Source organism: Coregonus clupeaformis, unplaced genomic scaffold (genome assembly GCF_020615455.1).
Source record: "Coregonus clupeaformis isolate EN_2021a unplaced genomic scaffold, ASM2061545v1 scaf0590, whole genome shotgun sequence".
NCBI classification, from domain to species: domain Eukaryota; kingdom Metazoa; phylum Chordata; class Actinopteri; order Salmoniformes; family Salmonidae; genus Coregonus; species Coregonus clupeaformis.
Genome location: NW_025534045.1, coordinates 211,950 through 228,618, shown reverse-complemented (window position 1 = coordinate 228,618; position 16,669 = coordinate 211,950). Strand labels below are relative to the sequence as shown.

The following is a 16,669-nucleotide window of genomic DNA, read 5'->3' as shown; positions in this document are numbered from 1 at the left end:
AAGTCTGTGTGATTAATGGGGGCTGAGCTAGATTGGTGTTTGTGAGGCAATGGTGGATCCCGAAGAGGCCCTGGGCCGGGTCTTTTTATAAAAACCTCTGTAGAGTCTGAATGGTTTAAGCTACAAACTGCTAAAAGCTCTCTATGAAAATCTGATACTCTCACGAACACACACATTGCTCTATGACGCTCACAAAAGCTAGACAAGAGTCGTTAGAAGGTAAGGGGTTCTTCTAGGAAATCTCAGGACATAGTGTCTATAATACTGTAATAAGGTCACATAGTTGCTGTCACAACTCCAAACTCCACACAGTTTAAACTGACTAGTTGGATATTCATTTCCCACTGAGGAAACAATTGATGTACTTACAGTATTCACATAAATTCATTTTTATCCTGTTTTTGATTTGGCGGACATTCTTTTTTTGTTGACCTTTGTCAATAAAACTCATGAATGCAACTGTGAATGACATTTAACTTTGTGAAGAAACAGTCTTGAAAATGTTGTATTTGGTGTCATAAACAATCCTTGGTTCCTGCCTGTGCCTGGTAAAGAGATGGGGGGGGGGGGGCGTCATGACCTCCTCCTTAGGACCTTCGCCAAGAATATGTTCTTTAAGTTAAGATGGTGCCAGACACATGCCGGAACCAACCCCATGCCTATGTAACGTGTCTCTAACCAGTATATAAGGGAACTAACGGGACTGCCCTGGTAGAGCTCCTGATCGACATGTGTACTTGGTGCATTGAGTTGGTTGGAACCTCACCAGCATGCTGATAATAAAGAGTGATTCATTTAATATTGACTTTGAGTGTCCTAGTGTAAGAATTCCACGACACAACGGTTTATGTCAAATTGTTCTACATGTAGCCCTGGTTTTCCTAAAAAGAAAATGGTAAAACACTTAATTGTGAGGATAAATATAATGGCTGGACATGCAGATACGTCAGATAAATGAAAAGCCAATTTTTGCTGGGGTCTCAGGACTGATAGGGTTAGTGTAATTGCACTCTAGGTTGAGCACCTGCGTCTGGTTCAGTTCTCAGCACTACAGCAGTTGTTGACATATTGCTTCCGATAACACTCATCTTCAACAGACCTTTTATGCCATGAGCCATTTCAATCAATACAAACTCTACAGCTCTCTAAATGCAGTGGATATTGTGTCATTTAGAGGATGCACTCAAAATACCCAGCTAAGAAGTTTACGAAACCAGACGGCACTACTGTAGATTAAATGGGCTGAAGCATTAATTACTGGAGATTTTGGTTCCATTTTCATCACTTACTGTACATATTATAAAACGTCTTGTTTACCCAGTTTCCATTAAATAAATAATGTTACACAGTATATAACCACTAGCTGTAATGTAAAGGCTCCTGGTTGGTGTGAATACATTTGCCTGCTGCTGCTTTTGGAATTTGAAGCAAATCCCTTTATCAGCTTATATGAGCCATGACTCCCTCCGCTATTTCTCCCTCTCTCTTTTCATTTCAATATCTCAGAAATCATAAAATCCCCTCAGCCGTAGACCATTTTTTCCAAAGTACATTTCATTTTCACACACACAAGTGGTATATCAGACTATAATTGACACCCAAAATGAAAGTGCTGAGGAAGCAAAACATTGTCTAATTATAATTTTTTTAAAGTTCAGAATGACATATTTCCAAGAATGACATATTTCCACTGTTACTAACCCATACATTGTATCTTGAAAATATATTTCTTATAAACATAAGAAATAATCTTCATATGATAACATGAAACAATATAAAACAATCCGACCCCTGATGTCATAGGTCAAGGTTCAGAGGCCATGTGTACTGTACTGTACCTGCCAGGCGGAGGGACCCAGAGTTGTAGATGGCCTCGTCACGCAGCTCCCTCACATACACCATTACCCCAGAGACAGCGTCTGGCCACACTCCGTCTGACACGCGCACCTGAAACTCGTAGCTGCCCGGGGGAGTGTTCTCCTTAATGATGAGGAAGCCCGTCCGCTTGTTCAGGATGAAGTAACTGAGGAGGCATCAAAAACCACATCAGCAACATCAATTCTTCATATTTTGCATTTAAAATGAGCAGCCTGTGGTGCATCTACAGTTAGATTTGGTGATACACCACTGTGAATGAATACTGGGTTGGCATAAAAGAGAAGAAATGACTGAGAGACTTTGGGAGCCAGAGAGAGGAGATTAAGACACAAAGATTCAAAACAGCAGAATCAAAGAAGGAATAGATAAAAGACAGCAGAACGAGAGAGGATAAAAAAATAGAAAATAGGAAATTATGGGGGAGGAGAGAATAGAGAGGGAGGGAGGAGGGAGGAAGAGAGGAGAGGATCGAGGAAAGAAGTGGAGGGGAAGGGGAGATTATAAAAGAGAAGAGAGAAAAAGATGAGCGGAAGCAACTCCTTGTGGTCCACAACTTCATACTTCCTTTGTAATTGAGCTCATTCAAGTTTAATTACACTGGGAATCAAAGCAAGATCCCAGGCACATCAAATAGTGAAGGAGACACATTGAGATGAGTTGGTTTATCATCTTCAAATCCAACAGTGTTTAATATGATGTGTCAAAATTAGTAAACTGGACTCTAACCTTTTCCCTATCGAGTAATGCAGAAGTTTCTCTACTCGAGTGAAGATGAGAGATGCTAGATTAAATATTAACTCTGTATAGATTCAACAACATACTGTAGCTATGTGTGTTGAAAGAACAGATTTTCTGGGAGAAAATTACAGTCAATCTGAGTTTCTGTATGTGAGTGCAGTGCAGTGGCAATGGTAGTCAACATGCTTCTGGATTTGAGGCCGTCAAGGTGTCACATGGTATGATATGTTCTGAACACCACTGTAGCTGTTGAGCCTTCACAGAGATCTCAAGGCAACCATCTCAAAAACACCCTGTCACTCAGGGTTCCTCTGCTCTGCTCGTCTCGCACCTTCGTCTCAGGTGCAGATCCACAACATCAATGACAGAGAGGCTGTCGGGAGACATCACTCTCAAGGTTTATGGAGCATTGAGAGAGGGTGACGGAGGGAGGGAAAGAGAGAGAAATACAGAGGAAGAGAGATAGAGATGTCTTACTTGGGCACATGTCCCTCAAAGGCATAGGTCTTGTTGTCCCAATCATCTGGATCTGGAGCGTAGACCTTCCCCAGGACTGTAGTCGGCATCCTCCCTGTCGGCAAAGAACATTGATTTTCTCAAGGGTCTCTGTGTGTGTGTGTGTGTGTGTGCGTGTGTCATGAAGGGGTATCGTAAAAAAGAGCACTCTTCACATGGATATTAAAGTGTTCTGAAAACAGCAGGCTACATACGAATGCTTGTAGAGAGAAAGGCTATCATAATCACTGCAAGGCAACAAGAAAATGTGTCTGAAAGAAACTAGTCAACACATATTACCAACAACTCTCCACTGCACTTCAACAAGGGAACATGATGTATTGACTCATTTTGTGAAAGGAGAGGTATGAACCTGGACTAGATAGTCAACCCTGAAGAGGAGAAAAGAGACTCAGCTATACCTAATTGCTCACTCCTACAGCTGCTCCTAAAAAGGCGCGAGAACAACAAAACAGACATGGTTTCTTTTCATAAACTCCAGGGTGAAGCAAAACCTTCAAGCCCTGGAAAAGGTAATGATTTGCTCCTCATTCATATACCACTTTGTGAATTTGTTCTCTCATTGCTGTGCCATGAATACATGCATTATAGTGTATTGATGATGGCAGGGATCTCACCTCTGTGACTGTTGACAAAAATCTCCTTCTCTCCCGCCTGGTGAGCATGGTCATTCTCATCTCCTATGGTGATGGTCAGAGTGTTGGTGACCGTCTTGGGCGGATGGCCGCTGTCACTCATGATGATCTGCAGGAGGAACTCTTTCTGCCTCTCCCGGTCGAAGGCCCTCAGGGCCGTGATGGTGGCTGTGCCGTTTCCGTTATCCTGCAGGTAGAAGTCGTTGCTGTGGTGTAGCTCTAAGGGAAGGCTGAAGTAGAATGGAGATCCGTTCTCCGCTGAGTCTCGGTCTACGGCCCGCAGCAGTGTGGAGGTCTGGTTGAGTCTGACCAGCTGGGGACCAGCGATGTTCTCCCACACCACTGGGGCGTACGCTGCCTCAAACTCCGGCCCGTTGTCGTTGATGTCCAGCAGGGCCAGCTGAATGGTGGCGCTGCCCGTCAAGGCCGGAGAGCCGTGGTCAGTAGCCAGGATGACCAGGTGGTGCTGTGCTGCTGTCTCTCTGTCCAGAGCGCTGGTCACAGTGACTAGACCAGACTGGTCTACAGAGAACTGGCCCAGAGGGTCTGACTTCTGGAGGATTCTGTAGGTGATCTCCTTGTTTTGGCCTGAGTCAGAGTCGCTGGCCGTCAGCCTTGCCACACTGCTGCCCACGGGCACGTCCTCGGGCAGGGGTGCCGGCGGCTGGGAAAGCGCAATGAAGATGGGTGCGTGGTCGTTACAGTCCTCTACCTCTACGACACAGTGGATGAAGCTGGAGAAGTCCAGGTCTTCGACCTTCAGGGTGAGGTTGAAGCGCTGCTCGCTGGGCCTCTCGTAGTCCAGCCTCTTCTTCAGCCTCAGGGTGCCACGCTGCTCCTGCCGGTGGCTCACCATGGAGAACTTCTGCTCTGGGTCTCCTGCCACCACACTGAAGGTGAGCTGAGCGTTCTCTCCTGTGTCCCAGTCCTCAGCAGACAGCTCCAGCAGCACCGCGTTGGGCTCACTGCTCTCAGGAACCCTGGCCATGCAGGACCGCTCCGTGAACCTGGGTGCATGGTCGTTCACGTCTGTCACCCTGATGGTGGCGGTACCCGTGCCCGTCATGCCACCCCCGTCCCTGGCCTCCACCACCAGCAGGTAGGCCTCTGCCTGCTCCCGGTCCAGGCCACTCATTGCCACCGAGATGGTGCCCGTGGACGGGTTAATGCTGAACATGTCAGAGCCGCCGCCACCTGTACCCGTATTACCCACAATCCTGTAGGAGAGCACAGCGTTCTGGCCCACGGCCGAGTCGTCCAGGTCGGTGGCCGTCATCTCCATGACAGAGGTGCCGGGGGCGGAGTTCTCCGGCACGTTGCCATGACAATCGGGGGCACAGGTGAAGATGGGTGCGTTGTCATTGATGTCCCACACGTTGATGATGATGTCAGTGAATCCGGTCAGACCCTCGCCGCCCTCATCTGTGGCCAGGACCACAAACCTCCACACGGCCCGCTCCTCCCGGTTCAGAGTCCTCTGAGCGTAGATCTTCCCCGTCACCTCATCAATTATGAACTCGCTCTCAGCTCCCTGGCCATGGAGGGAGTACCGCAGGGCCTCCTGGTCAGCATCCTTATCTGGGTCAGTAGCAGTTACCTACAACATCAAAGGGAATGTACTCGGTGAAGCTTTTTAATTTGCAGCGCGCAAACTTTTTTTATGGAGTTCAGCACTGTTTAATTATTGAAGCCTACTGACTGGAGTCATCCATCAGGTTGGTTGAAGCGCTAACTTCACACCTACCTGCTCTGCAGTGATCAACTCTAGTATATCGGCTACGTGTACAACTTTCACTCTCCTCACCTTAGCCCCAATCAATCCCCAGGCAGAGCAACATGTTTATGTCTACCATGAGAATTGCAGAGTGTCAGGTACTGTACGTGAAATGAAACCAATGAGCTACTATGGAGTGTTGGGGGAAAAACTGCTACTGGTCTAAAGCTTGTACCAGATATCCCGTCTGAAGAATCTTTTAAAACAGGGATGTTGGAATGAAAAACAGCATGATGTCATCTCATGCAATTCAGTCTGAGGACATAAAGGCTTGGGTAAAAGAGTGTCTGTAACCTCCTGGTGCACAATGACACATTCTGACTGACAGAATTATAAGGTTCTATCTGCAAAAAGATGATTCTGAGATAAATGGTTGGAATAATTGTTATCTTTCAGTTATCTATCATGATTTGAGGTATGTAGTAGGTACAGGATATTTTACAGAACAAGGCTATGCCAGTAACTCCGTTTAAAAAAAATGCAGATCAAACCTTATAATTTTAAGCTCTTGAGATACTGATGGAAAAGCTGAAAGAGAACATTTAAAATACACATCAAAAACTCTGTTTTTCACGTTGACAGATAGAGTCATAACACGGTTGAGTTGATGACAAAATACTCTCATGAGATTTCAGACGTCTGATACTGTATATCATACTATTCTCCCTTATTTTCTACTAATACATGTGTGATGACTTAATAGATCATTTGTATCTGTTGTCATAATAATGTGACAAATAAAGATTACCGTATGATTCAATGAGTGTTTCACACATACCTGAAGCACGAACACAGGCGATCCATCCAGCTCCTCAGTCACAGAACCATAGTACTCGTTGACCGTGAACACTGGCGCCTCGTCGTTCTTGTTGACCACGTTGACCATCACATCCGCATAGTCCTCCCACTTCCCGTCCGACGCCAGCACCAGCAGCTTGTAGCCCTTGTTCTGCTCATAGTCCAGAGGCTGGGCGATGAAGATGGTGCCCACCTCTGGTTCCACGTCAAACACCCCGCCAGTGTTGCCAGACGTGATCTGGTAGCGGAGTTTAGCATTGGCGCCTAAACAGAACAATGTGGTGACTGAGATATGTGTAGTAAGCAGAATGGGACACCATGAGCATCACATACACAGAATTTAACATATATAGATAACATTTTCAGGAATCAAAGTTTCCTTTTTCAAATGAGATCTGACTGAATCCAGGTAATAGGCCTGCTTAACATTTCAGGAAGTTTCTTCGTTTTTTGCTTCACAAAGTAATTGTAATAAGGTCTATCAGCTGATCAGCAGTTCTATACAGAATCCAATTATTGAGAAGAGACTCTTTGGAATCTCAATCATATTCAATACATAACAACTCAAGAGAGGGAGAATGGAGGAATCTCCAAAGACAAAAGATTCATAGCTTATTTGCAACATGAAAGTGAGGACGCCAGAACAGAGCAGAGCAGTAATCCCTAATCCTGAGTAGTTTGTTGTGTTGGCAGTGCTAATGAAACATTAGAATGACTTGTGAATAGATATGTTTTCAATTGAGCTTCCTCTCCCCCTTCAAACTGCTGAGTTCAAATCCCAGTGGAGACCATGCATGCACAGAGCGAGCAATGCGGTGTAAACAAACAAAATGAATAAACAAACACAAGAGAAATCCTATTCCCACTTGTACGTGTTAAAAAGACCTTCCCACTTTCCCTGGCTATAAACTGACAGGAGGAAAACAAAAAGAAACGGTCTGCTTCCACTTCCAGGAACTCTTATCAGCTCAGTAAAGGAGAAAGACCTCTCTGTCTCTCTCTTTCTCTGCGTTCCAGGATCCCTGGCTCCCTGGGTGGTGATAATCTGTTCGGGGGTGTCGGCCCATCAGCATAGCTGGCCCCGCGCGTGTGCTTTATTACCCAAAGTGGCCCGGAGACTGTCCCCTCGCGCGTGGTGCTGTGTATTGAGATTGCAGAGATGGAGCTGGTGGCGCGGCCGAGCTCATTCATCACAGAGAGGTGGTTGCCGCTCCACAGGCCTACGCGTTCCGACATGATAAATGTCTGACATTATGGAGCTACGCCCCCCCTTCTCCGCTCCTCTCCTATTCCAGTAGCGGACTGATAGCTAGCTACCGCAGCACCAGAGGAGATGAAATGCTTCACAATGGATTTATTGTAGCGGGGTCATGTGAGTTAGAGCCGGCTGAATGAGGGTGAGTCAGGTGAATAAATGGCATGTTAGTATAGGATGAGATGGATGGGAGAGGGGTATGGATGGTGCCCATAGGATGAGAGTTATTATAGGGCTCGCTGCAGGAGAAAGAGAGTGGATTTGCTGTGTGCTGTGTGTGTGCAGTCCCTGACCTGTGAGTTGATGAGCCTATTGCGATGTTAAGGATGTCCTTTCTGAGCTATGGGGAAGCCATATGGAGACTTATGCAGTTTATATAAAAAAAAGCTGATTTATATTCTGTTTACACCGCAGTACCTTGACAAGCTATATGACACACCAACAATCGATAACATGAAATCAATGTGAAACATACTTTATAAAAATAGGGCATCTCAACCATACTGTGTTTTCTTCAGGGTCATGACCTGAGGAGAGATGGAGAGCCCTCGTAACCTCTCACAAGTTCACTGAGCCACGGGAGTGAGAACGACAGGGAAGTGACTTATGTTCTCCCACTCCACCACGTACCTTCATCCTCGTCATTAGCACTGACAGTCAGGATGGCAAAGCCCACATCGGCATCCTCATCCACATCCACTTCATACACCGTCTGAGCAAAGACAGGCTTGTTATCATTCACATCGCTGATGAAAACCCTCACGTACGCCGTGTCTGAAGGAAGGAGAGAGAGAGAGCACAGAGTGAGAGATTAAACGCCAGGCCCGCTCTTATTCTGTCAACCTGAACATATCCTCCCCCCTCTCTCCCTCTCTCTTCTTCATCCCTCTATTTATCCCTCCATCCTCCTATCTTCACCCTCTATTATTCCTCACATCTCTCTATCTTGCTCTCCCTCTCTCTCTCTCTCTGTCTGACTCTTTTCTTTCTGACTTTTCTTTCAGAAGCAATCCGCAGGCAGATGTGAAAAGAGCCTCTTGGGGGGAGGAGGGGGGGGCATCCCAATATAATTAGCTCCCTTTGATATGTGTATGAAAAGGAACATAATTTGCAATACACTCTTCAAGATAAGATCAATTATGTAAGCTGTTTGCAAAGATAGCTTGCGGTTTTACACAGAGATAATGCAGCATAGCAACAAAACAAGCCACAACCTCCAACTTTTTACGCCTTTCTGAGTCTGACGGAGGAGAGGAGAAGGAGGACATATCTGTTGGGCAGATCCAGCCATCGTCAATTGGTGTGTCTCCTCCTCTCCTGTGTTCCAGACACACACAGAGAAGCGTGGAAAGTACGCAGCATCAATACCGTGACAGATTGCTCTTTCCTCGTAAACACTGCTATTGCATCAAGGTCGTGTTTACAACCCTTCCTCAATACTCCTCTTTTCTTCTGTCTAGTCGTCTTTCTTTTAGTTTTTTAACAGCTGTCATCGATCACAACATCGCCCTACTCCTAGGCTCCTCCGATTTCATTCAGTATATTCTTTAGTCGAGTGAGTGAGAGGGAGAGAGAAATTGAGAACGTGTGTGTGTTTGCATGTGCGAATGTGTTTTTTCCCCACGATTCACACCACCATGTCAGTATGTTGTATAAGACAGGCTGTAGGTGCCAGTTGCTGGGAGATAGGGGGGAGGGAGGGTTGAGGACCCTATAGAGACTCATTCTACATGCTAAGCAACAGAGCACTGTTCTGGGAGGAGTCTCCATCACTCTGAAGCCCCTAGTCTTCCCTCCTCTTTATATCATCCTCATCTAACATTTATAGCACTGCAAAATCAAAAAAAATTTACTCCCTGCCTTTTTAATATTTGAGTGGTGTTTACGCTGTCAGAAATGTCATTTAGGGCGAAGCCGACTGAAAGTGGCGCAGTGGTCTAAGGCACTGCATCGCAGTGCTAACTGTGCCACTAGAGATCCTGGTTCGAATCCAGGCTCTGTCGCAGCCGGCCGTGACCGGGAGACTCATGGGCGGCGCACAATTGGCCCAGCGTCGTCCAGGGTAGGGGAGGGAATGGCCGGCAGGGATGTAGCTCAGTTGATAGAGCATGGCGTTTGCAACGCCAGGGTTGTGGGTTCGATTCCCACGGGGGGCCAGTATTTAAAAAAATATGTATTCACTAACTGTAAGTCGCTCTGGATAAGAGCGTCTGCTAAATGACTAAAATGTAATTGTAAAGCAACTTTTAATAATCTATGATAATATGAATGAAAAAAACATTCTCCATAAGACCTTGTCTGGTTGTTCATCAGCAGGTGTAAGTTCCCTCTGGGAAGAGATACGCATATCTGGTGGAGAGAGAGATAGAGGATCCCTCCCCACCAGTGAGACAAGCCGCAGCTCAGACTTACAGTGCCATGCAAAAGTATTCATCCCCCTTGACGTTTTTCCTATTTTGTTGCATTACAACCTGTAATTTAAATTGATTTTTATTTGGATTTCATGTAATGGACATACACAAAATAGTCCAAATTGGTGAAGTGAAATGAAAAAAATAACGTATTTCAAAAAATTCAAAAAAATAAATAACGGAAAAGTGGTGCGTGCATATGTATTCACCCCCTTTGCTATGAAGCCCCTAAATAAGATCTGGTGCAACCAATTACCTTCAGAAGTCACATAATTAGTTAAATAATGTCCACCTGTGTGCAATCTAAGTGTCACATGATCTCAGTATATATACACCTGTTCTGAAAGGCCCCAGAGTCTGCAACACCACTAAGCAAAGGTCACCACCAAGCAAGCGGCACCATGAAGACCAAGGAGATCTCCAAACAGGTCAGGGACAAAGTTGTGGAGAAGTACAGATCAGGGTTGGGTTATAAAAAATATCTGAAACTTTGAACATCCCACGGAGCACTATTAAATCCATTATTAAAAAATGGAAAAGAATATGGCACCACAACAAACCTGCCAAGAGAGGGCCGCCCACCAAAACTCACGGACCAGGCAAGGAGGGCATTAATAAGAGAGGCAACAAAGAGACAAAAGATAACCCTGAAGGAGCTGCAAAGCTCCACAGCGGAGATTGGAGTATCTGTCCATAGGACCACTTTAAGCCGTACACTCCACAGAGCTGGGCTTTACGGAAGAGGAGCCAGAAAAAAGCCATTGCGTTTGGTGTTCGCCAAAAGGCATGTGGGAGACTCCCCAAACATATGAAAGAAGGTACTCTGGTCAGATGAGACTAAAATTGAGCTTTTTGGCCATCAAGAAAAATGCTATATCTGGCGCAAACCCAACACCTCTCATCACCCTAAGAACACCATGTTCTTTCATCGGCAGGGACTGGGAAACTGGTCAGAATTTAAGGAATGATGGATGGCGCTAAATACAGGGAAAGTCTTGAGGGAAACCTGTTTCAGTCCTTCCAGCAGGACAATGACCCTAAGCATACTGCTAAAGCAACACTTGAGTGGTTTAAGTGGAAAGATTTAAATGTCTTGGAATGGCCTAGTAAAAGCCCAGAACTCAATCCAATTGAGACACTTTGGTATGACTTAAAGATTGCTGTACACCAGCGGAACCCATCCAACTTGAAGGAGCTGGAGCAGTTTTGCCATGAAGAATGGGCAAAAATCCCAGTGGCTAGATGTGCCAAGCTTATAGAGACATACCCCAAGAGACTTGCAGCTGTAAATACTGCAAAAGGTGGCTCTACAAAGTATTGACTTTGGGGGGGGTGAATAGTTATGCACGCTCAAGTTTTCAATTTTTTTGGTGTTATTTCTTGTTTGTTTCACAATAAAAAATATTTTGCATCTTCAAAGTGGTAGGCATGTTGTGTAAATCAAATGATAAACCCAAAAATCAATTTTAATTCCAGGTTGTAAGGCAACAAAATATGAAAAATGCCAAGGGGGGTGAATACTTTCGCAAGCCACTGTAAATGACGTCTTGAGACTGCAATCCAAACCCAGCCCTCCTACTGTACTACCAAGGCCTGTCAGAAAATGGAGCTCATTTTCAAATGTATTTGAATGTATTCAGACAATGCACACAGTGTATTCCTAAGTCGTCACAATTTGATAAGGCTTGCTACTGTGTGCATACTGCATGCATTACTGTTCTCTCTCTCATCCTCCAGCCCTGTTGAGCTGATGAGCTAGCTGATCTGAGCTGGCCTCACCTGAGTTGGGCTGTCCATGTTTCCCAGGCCGGGCTGACTCCCAGCCGTCCACTGACTTGACCTCCAGCAGGTAGGAGCCTTTGGTCTCACGGTCAAACACGGCCTCTGTGTAGATGGAGCCCAGCTCAGGGTCAATCCGGAAGTACTGGTAGTCCCCACTGCGGTCGTTCAGCAGGGAGTAGGAGATCTGAGACAGACAGCGAGAGAGAAGGAGGAAGAAGGGGGAGCAGGAGGCCAGGGTGGAAGAGCATGAAGAATGAGGTTAAAGCGAGTGGCATGGAGAAGGTGAAGGGTATGGATGGAGTAAGAGTGGAAAGAGAGGAAAGGACGTTGGAGATACACGAGGGATGAGTAAGAAAGGATGGACGTGAGAAAGACAAGGAAGATAGAGATACAGAGTAAGGATTACCAAAGATAGGTGAGTGAGACAGGGGAGAGAGAATAATAGTTTTATTCAAACAGCAGAGTCTCTCAAAATAGTCTAAAACACCATGCATTTGATACATTTATCTCTCTATTGGGGTGGATGTGTGCACACGTACTTATTTAACCAAACTTTAATTAACTACTCTGGAGCAGACAGACCTCATTCAACCCAACCACATGTGACAATATATTTCTATATCAATAAAACAAAGCTACGTTGTTATAATTCGGTTTAAAGCAGGAGACTGAAGTCTATTCACCAAAAAAGAATGTACCTAATTTTAATGTTCAAACTGAATAAAAGCTGTGTCAACGAGCTATGAATGGCATTCAACAGCCGCAGGAAGTTGTTCAGTAAAATTCATTGAGCTAGAGGATGGAAACGGCGTGGGTCAGAAAATAAATGGGGTTGTACAGGGGAATTAAATGTAATGCCATAATAAAAAGGTTGGCGGGGTCAAGTTTTGGGTAAAAAAAACAGACACATTTAAACAGGCGTGAAATATAATTTTCATATTCACGTCCACCAATGATACTCATTATCTAAATGTGGGCCTGCATGGTATCTATGATTCAGCCTGCCTCAGAGAGCGCAAGCAATTAAGCAGCCAAGGACACTGTGCATGCAAACAACTGAGTACATTTTATGCACCCATTTGTGCCAATAGCCATGGTGTCCTCGTACTATGAATTCAATTATGAGTAGACTACCCGTACTGTTTGTGTGCGTGTGGGAACGTGTGTGTGTGTGTGCGTGCATGATTATGTGTGTATAGAGATCAAGACAGAGATCAAGAAAAGCAGCATGAAATGTAGACGATGCAGTGAGTGTGTGTGTATGCGTGTGAGAATGTGTGCGCTCAAGTGTACCTGTTTGCGTGCGTGCGAGCAAGCGTGTGCATGTGAGTGTGTCTTCTCAACACTTGTGTCCTTAATAAGCTTTTACTGCAGTGGGCTAAATCAGGGTCACACAGAGTGTTTCTTGGTAGTCTTAAACAAATCTAATTTGAAACAGAAGTATACACCTCACTCACATGGTTTTGGGCTTTAAAAAAAAGGCACCTGTACCATGTTATATACAGTATAGAGTTGAAATGGATTACATTTTGAATTTGCATTCCAATATTACACTTTAAATACATCACAGAAGACTGAAATATAACAAAACCGTTTATTATAGAATCAACGGATTTTCAGCGGTTAAAAAAAATATGTTTATTAATTTTGAAATTATGAAAAATATGAATAACATTCCACCCATGAGGCCACTAGGTCATTTAACTGCAGGAAAGGGGGGGAGCTTCAGTATGTGTGAAGTGCTGTATTGTACGTTTTATACAGGAAGCTGAACCGAAGTACAGATTTTATGGCCAGGCTACAGGAACACTCTCCTACTGAACTATGGACTATAGATGGGTTTTTCCATTTTCTACCTTCGGTATAAGACTCCAAGGTGAAATGAATCAGAATCAGGACCTGCATTCACAAAATGTCTCAGAGTAGGAGTGCTGATATAGGATGGTTGTTTGTATTTCCATTATTCCAAAGCATTCCGTCACCTTTCCGTTGAGTCCCAGGTCCAGGTCATTGGATGACACCTGCGTAACAAACGTCCCCGCCTCTGCCCCCTCTGTGACCGACGCCTCGTAGATGGACGAGGTGAAGAAGGGAACATTGTCGTTGACATCTAGCAGAGAAAAGCACCAGCATTATCCGTCATCATTTGGCTCAGTATTTTCTCAGTGAAAGGGTTTCATAAGGAGCAGCGTGTCTTTCAAGCAGCAGGCTGTAAAACAGGGTGGCAGCAGACTCCATCCCGCGTCTGTTAGTCTCTGTGGCTAAACATTTGTTGACAGAGATTAATGTAGACCTTCAAACTCCTGGAGGTGTATTGAACAATTTCAAAGACCTCTTTGTGACACTTGAGAGCTCTCTCTATTTTTCACCATTCAACCGTTTCCACAGAGAAATAATACAAACAGCTTTTAGAGTCATTTATTTAACTCATTTACCACTTTCTTAGTTATTATAGAGAACTATCACAAGAACTTTACTAGAAACTTCAATAAAATGTTTTTCTTCAGAAGATAACATTTCAGGATAGTTAGTCCAAACCCCAAAACTATAACGGCTCGGATGCATTCAGAGATACGATACACTTCCATGTTGTATTTTCTTCAGCAAATGTCTTAATCTATGAATTAAACATTGGTCTTAAATCCATTACAACCCTCTCCTCCCCTTCTCCCCCTCTCCCTTCCTCCTTTCCAGCCCTCCCTGCCTCCCTCCATCCTCTGGAGAAGACTGAAGGCTCACTTATTAAGACAGATAAGGGAGAGGAGAAGGAGAGGTGAAGGAGTGAGGAGGGTCTGGCCAGATTAATTATGTCTCTCTGGTTTAAGACTAACTCTCATGAATGATAGAGGGGGGAGATGGAGTCTGGTTAGAGGGAAGGGGGGAGGATAAGAGGAGGGAGTCTGGGTCTGGGCTACGGTGGGAATGAAAGCTATTTTGGGACGGAGGGTCAGGGGTGGGCTGAACTGCAGTAATAAGCCGTGGTAATGGGAAATTAAGCTCGGATCAGAAGGCTGGAAATCAACTAAATTTTTATAAAAATCCCAGTACATCATGCTTTCTGAGGTTAGTCTGGAGGAGAGAGAGAGTCTGGAGGAGAGAGAGAAAGAGCGACAAAGTGAGAGCAAGAGAGCGAGAGAGCGAGAGAGAGAGAGCGATGGTGGTATACAGTCAGTGTTGAGTCAAGGCTGCTGGAATGGAAGTTAAAAGGGATAGTTAAGTATTATGGGTTGTTATATGAGCAGGTAGTACTGATCTGTCTTACCTGTGATATTAAGATAGACAGTAGTGAAGGCTGCCAGGGGGACTGCAGCCACATTCTGAGCCCGGACCCTCAGTATGAAGTTCCTGGTGGTCTCATAGTCCAGGGGCTCAGCCACCAGGATGGAGGCAGAGCCATCCTCACGGTTAGGGGTCAGGTAGAAGCGTACAGGCATGTTGGTCTCCGGCACCATCCCATCCTCCAGGTTATAGGTCACTCTAGGGTCCCCCAGCGGAGAGGTGGCCTTGATAGTCTGGGGTTCAGAGAGGAGACAGAGACAGGGGAAACTGAGGACACTAGCAGTCAATTCACACCTCTGTGACTCAGCTTTAGGCTTTAGGCGAGGCCGCCTGCAAAACAAGCAGTTCTACAGATCAACTACAACCTACTGTGGCCCATAAAATCTTCACATAAGAGTAAAATAAATATCTTGCTGATCACTTAGAACTCCAAAGAAAACCTTAGCACTCGCTCTCTCCCTGTTCATTTCCCCTCTCTCACACTCTCTCGATCACTCTCAGTGAAATATTAATCTGCATTTTTAATAGCTTATAAAAGATAGAGAGAAAATTCTGTAAATTAATTTTCAATGCGTTAGTTTAAAAACTAAAAGTAAATGCCTATGAATAATCCAGGACTCGTGATTGCCAGAGCCTGGCTTGTAGAAGTAATGAAGCGTTTGGCTTAAAATAGAGGCAATGGGGGATGAGCCTGGACATGGGCAGGGAGAGGGGGAGCTTTGGCTGGAGTAAGTTGCCATGAGGATGCAGGGCTATCCCAGGACACAGCAAGTGCCAGAGAGAGGGAGGATGGTTGGGAGAGTAGGGATGGAGGTTGAGCCCTGAGGGAATTATCTACTCTCGTTTTTGCTGTAGACTGTAATAGCTTGGTGTCCATATAGTACATCATAATACGCATTACTGTGCATTACTGCAGAGACTGGCTGTAGTGACATGGTAAATGCAGCTAGTGTCATCCAGTGTTGTGGTGTTTGTACGGTACAGTGTAGTAAGTCGTAAAGAAACCGCTTTAATGTTAGATCAAACAAGTCTACTCCATGATGCTTTTATTTGCTTTGAAGCCCTGTGAAAATACTGGTTCACAGCTCAAAATACCTCTCTCAAGTTACCAGCCCCATTTCTGTAATACGTACCTATCCTAATGTGTGTCATCATGTCCTAACCTCCCCTTAACTCACCTTTCTCTAACCCCATGTACCTCAGAATACCTGTTTCATGTTACATCTGCCATACTCATCCTAATTTGTATTCCATCATGATTCATGTCCAACTCTGCCCTAAGATAACATCATGTCCCTCTACCTCCCCCAGGACATATTTTATTTATTTATTTATTTTATTTAACCTTTATTTAACCAGGTAAGCCAGTTGAGAACAAGTTCTCATTTACAACTGCGACCTGGCCAAGATAAAGCAAAGCAGTGCGATAAAAACAACAACACAGAGTTACATATGGGGTAAAACAAAACATAAAGTCAAAAATACAACAGAAAATATATATATACAGTGTGTGCAAATGTAGCAAGTTATGGAGGTAAGGCAATAAATAGGCCATAGTGCAAAATAATTACAATTAGTATTAACACTGGAATGATAGATGTGC

General features: G+C 44.7%; 1 protein-coding gene across 1 annotated transcript in view; it reads right to left on the bottom strand.

The window, feature by feature from the left end:
• Window positions 1-16,669, bottom strand: part of LOC121555791 (neural-cadherin) — a gene marked incomplete at its 3' end in the record, with an annotated part of 168,151 nt that overhangs the window by 35,175 nt on the left and 116,307 nt on the right. Inside the window, exons 13-20 of the mRNA XM_045216060.1 lie at window positions 15,050-15,299; window positions 13,770-13,897; window positions 11,785-11,971; window positions 8,225-8,368; window positions 6,320-6,603; window positions 3,750-5,364; window positions 3,094-3,187; window positions 1,839-2,023 (exon numbers count right to left, since the gene is read on the bottom strand). Coding sequence (XP_045071995.1) covers window positions 1,839-2,023; window positions 3,094-3,187; window positions 3,750-5,364; window positions 6,320-6,603; window positions 8,225-8,368; window positions 11,785-11,971; window positions 13,770-13,897; window positions 15,050-15,299 — 2,887 coding nt within the window. The remainder of the gene's footprint in view (window positions 1-1,838; window positions 2,024-3,093; window positions 3,188-3,749; window positions 5,365-6,319; window positions 6,604-8,224; window positions 8,369-11,784; window positions 11,972-13,769; window positions 13,898-15,049; window positions 15,300-16,669) is intronic.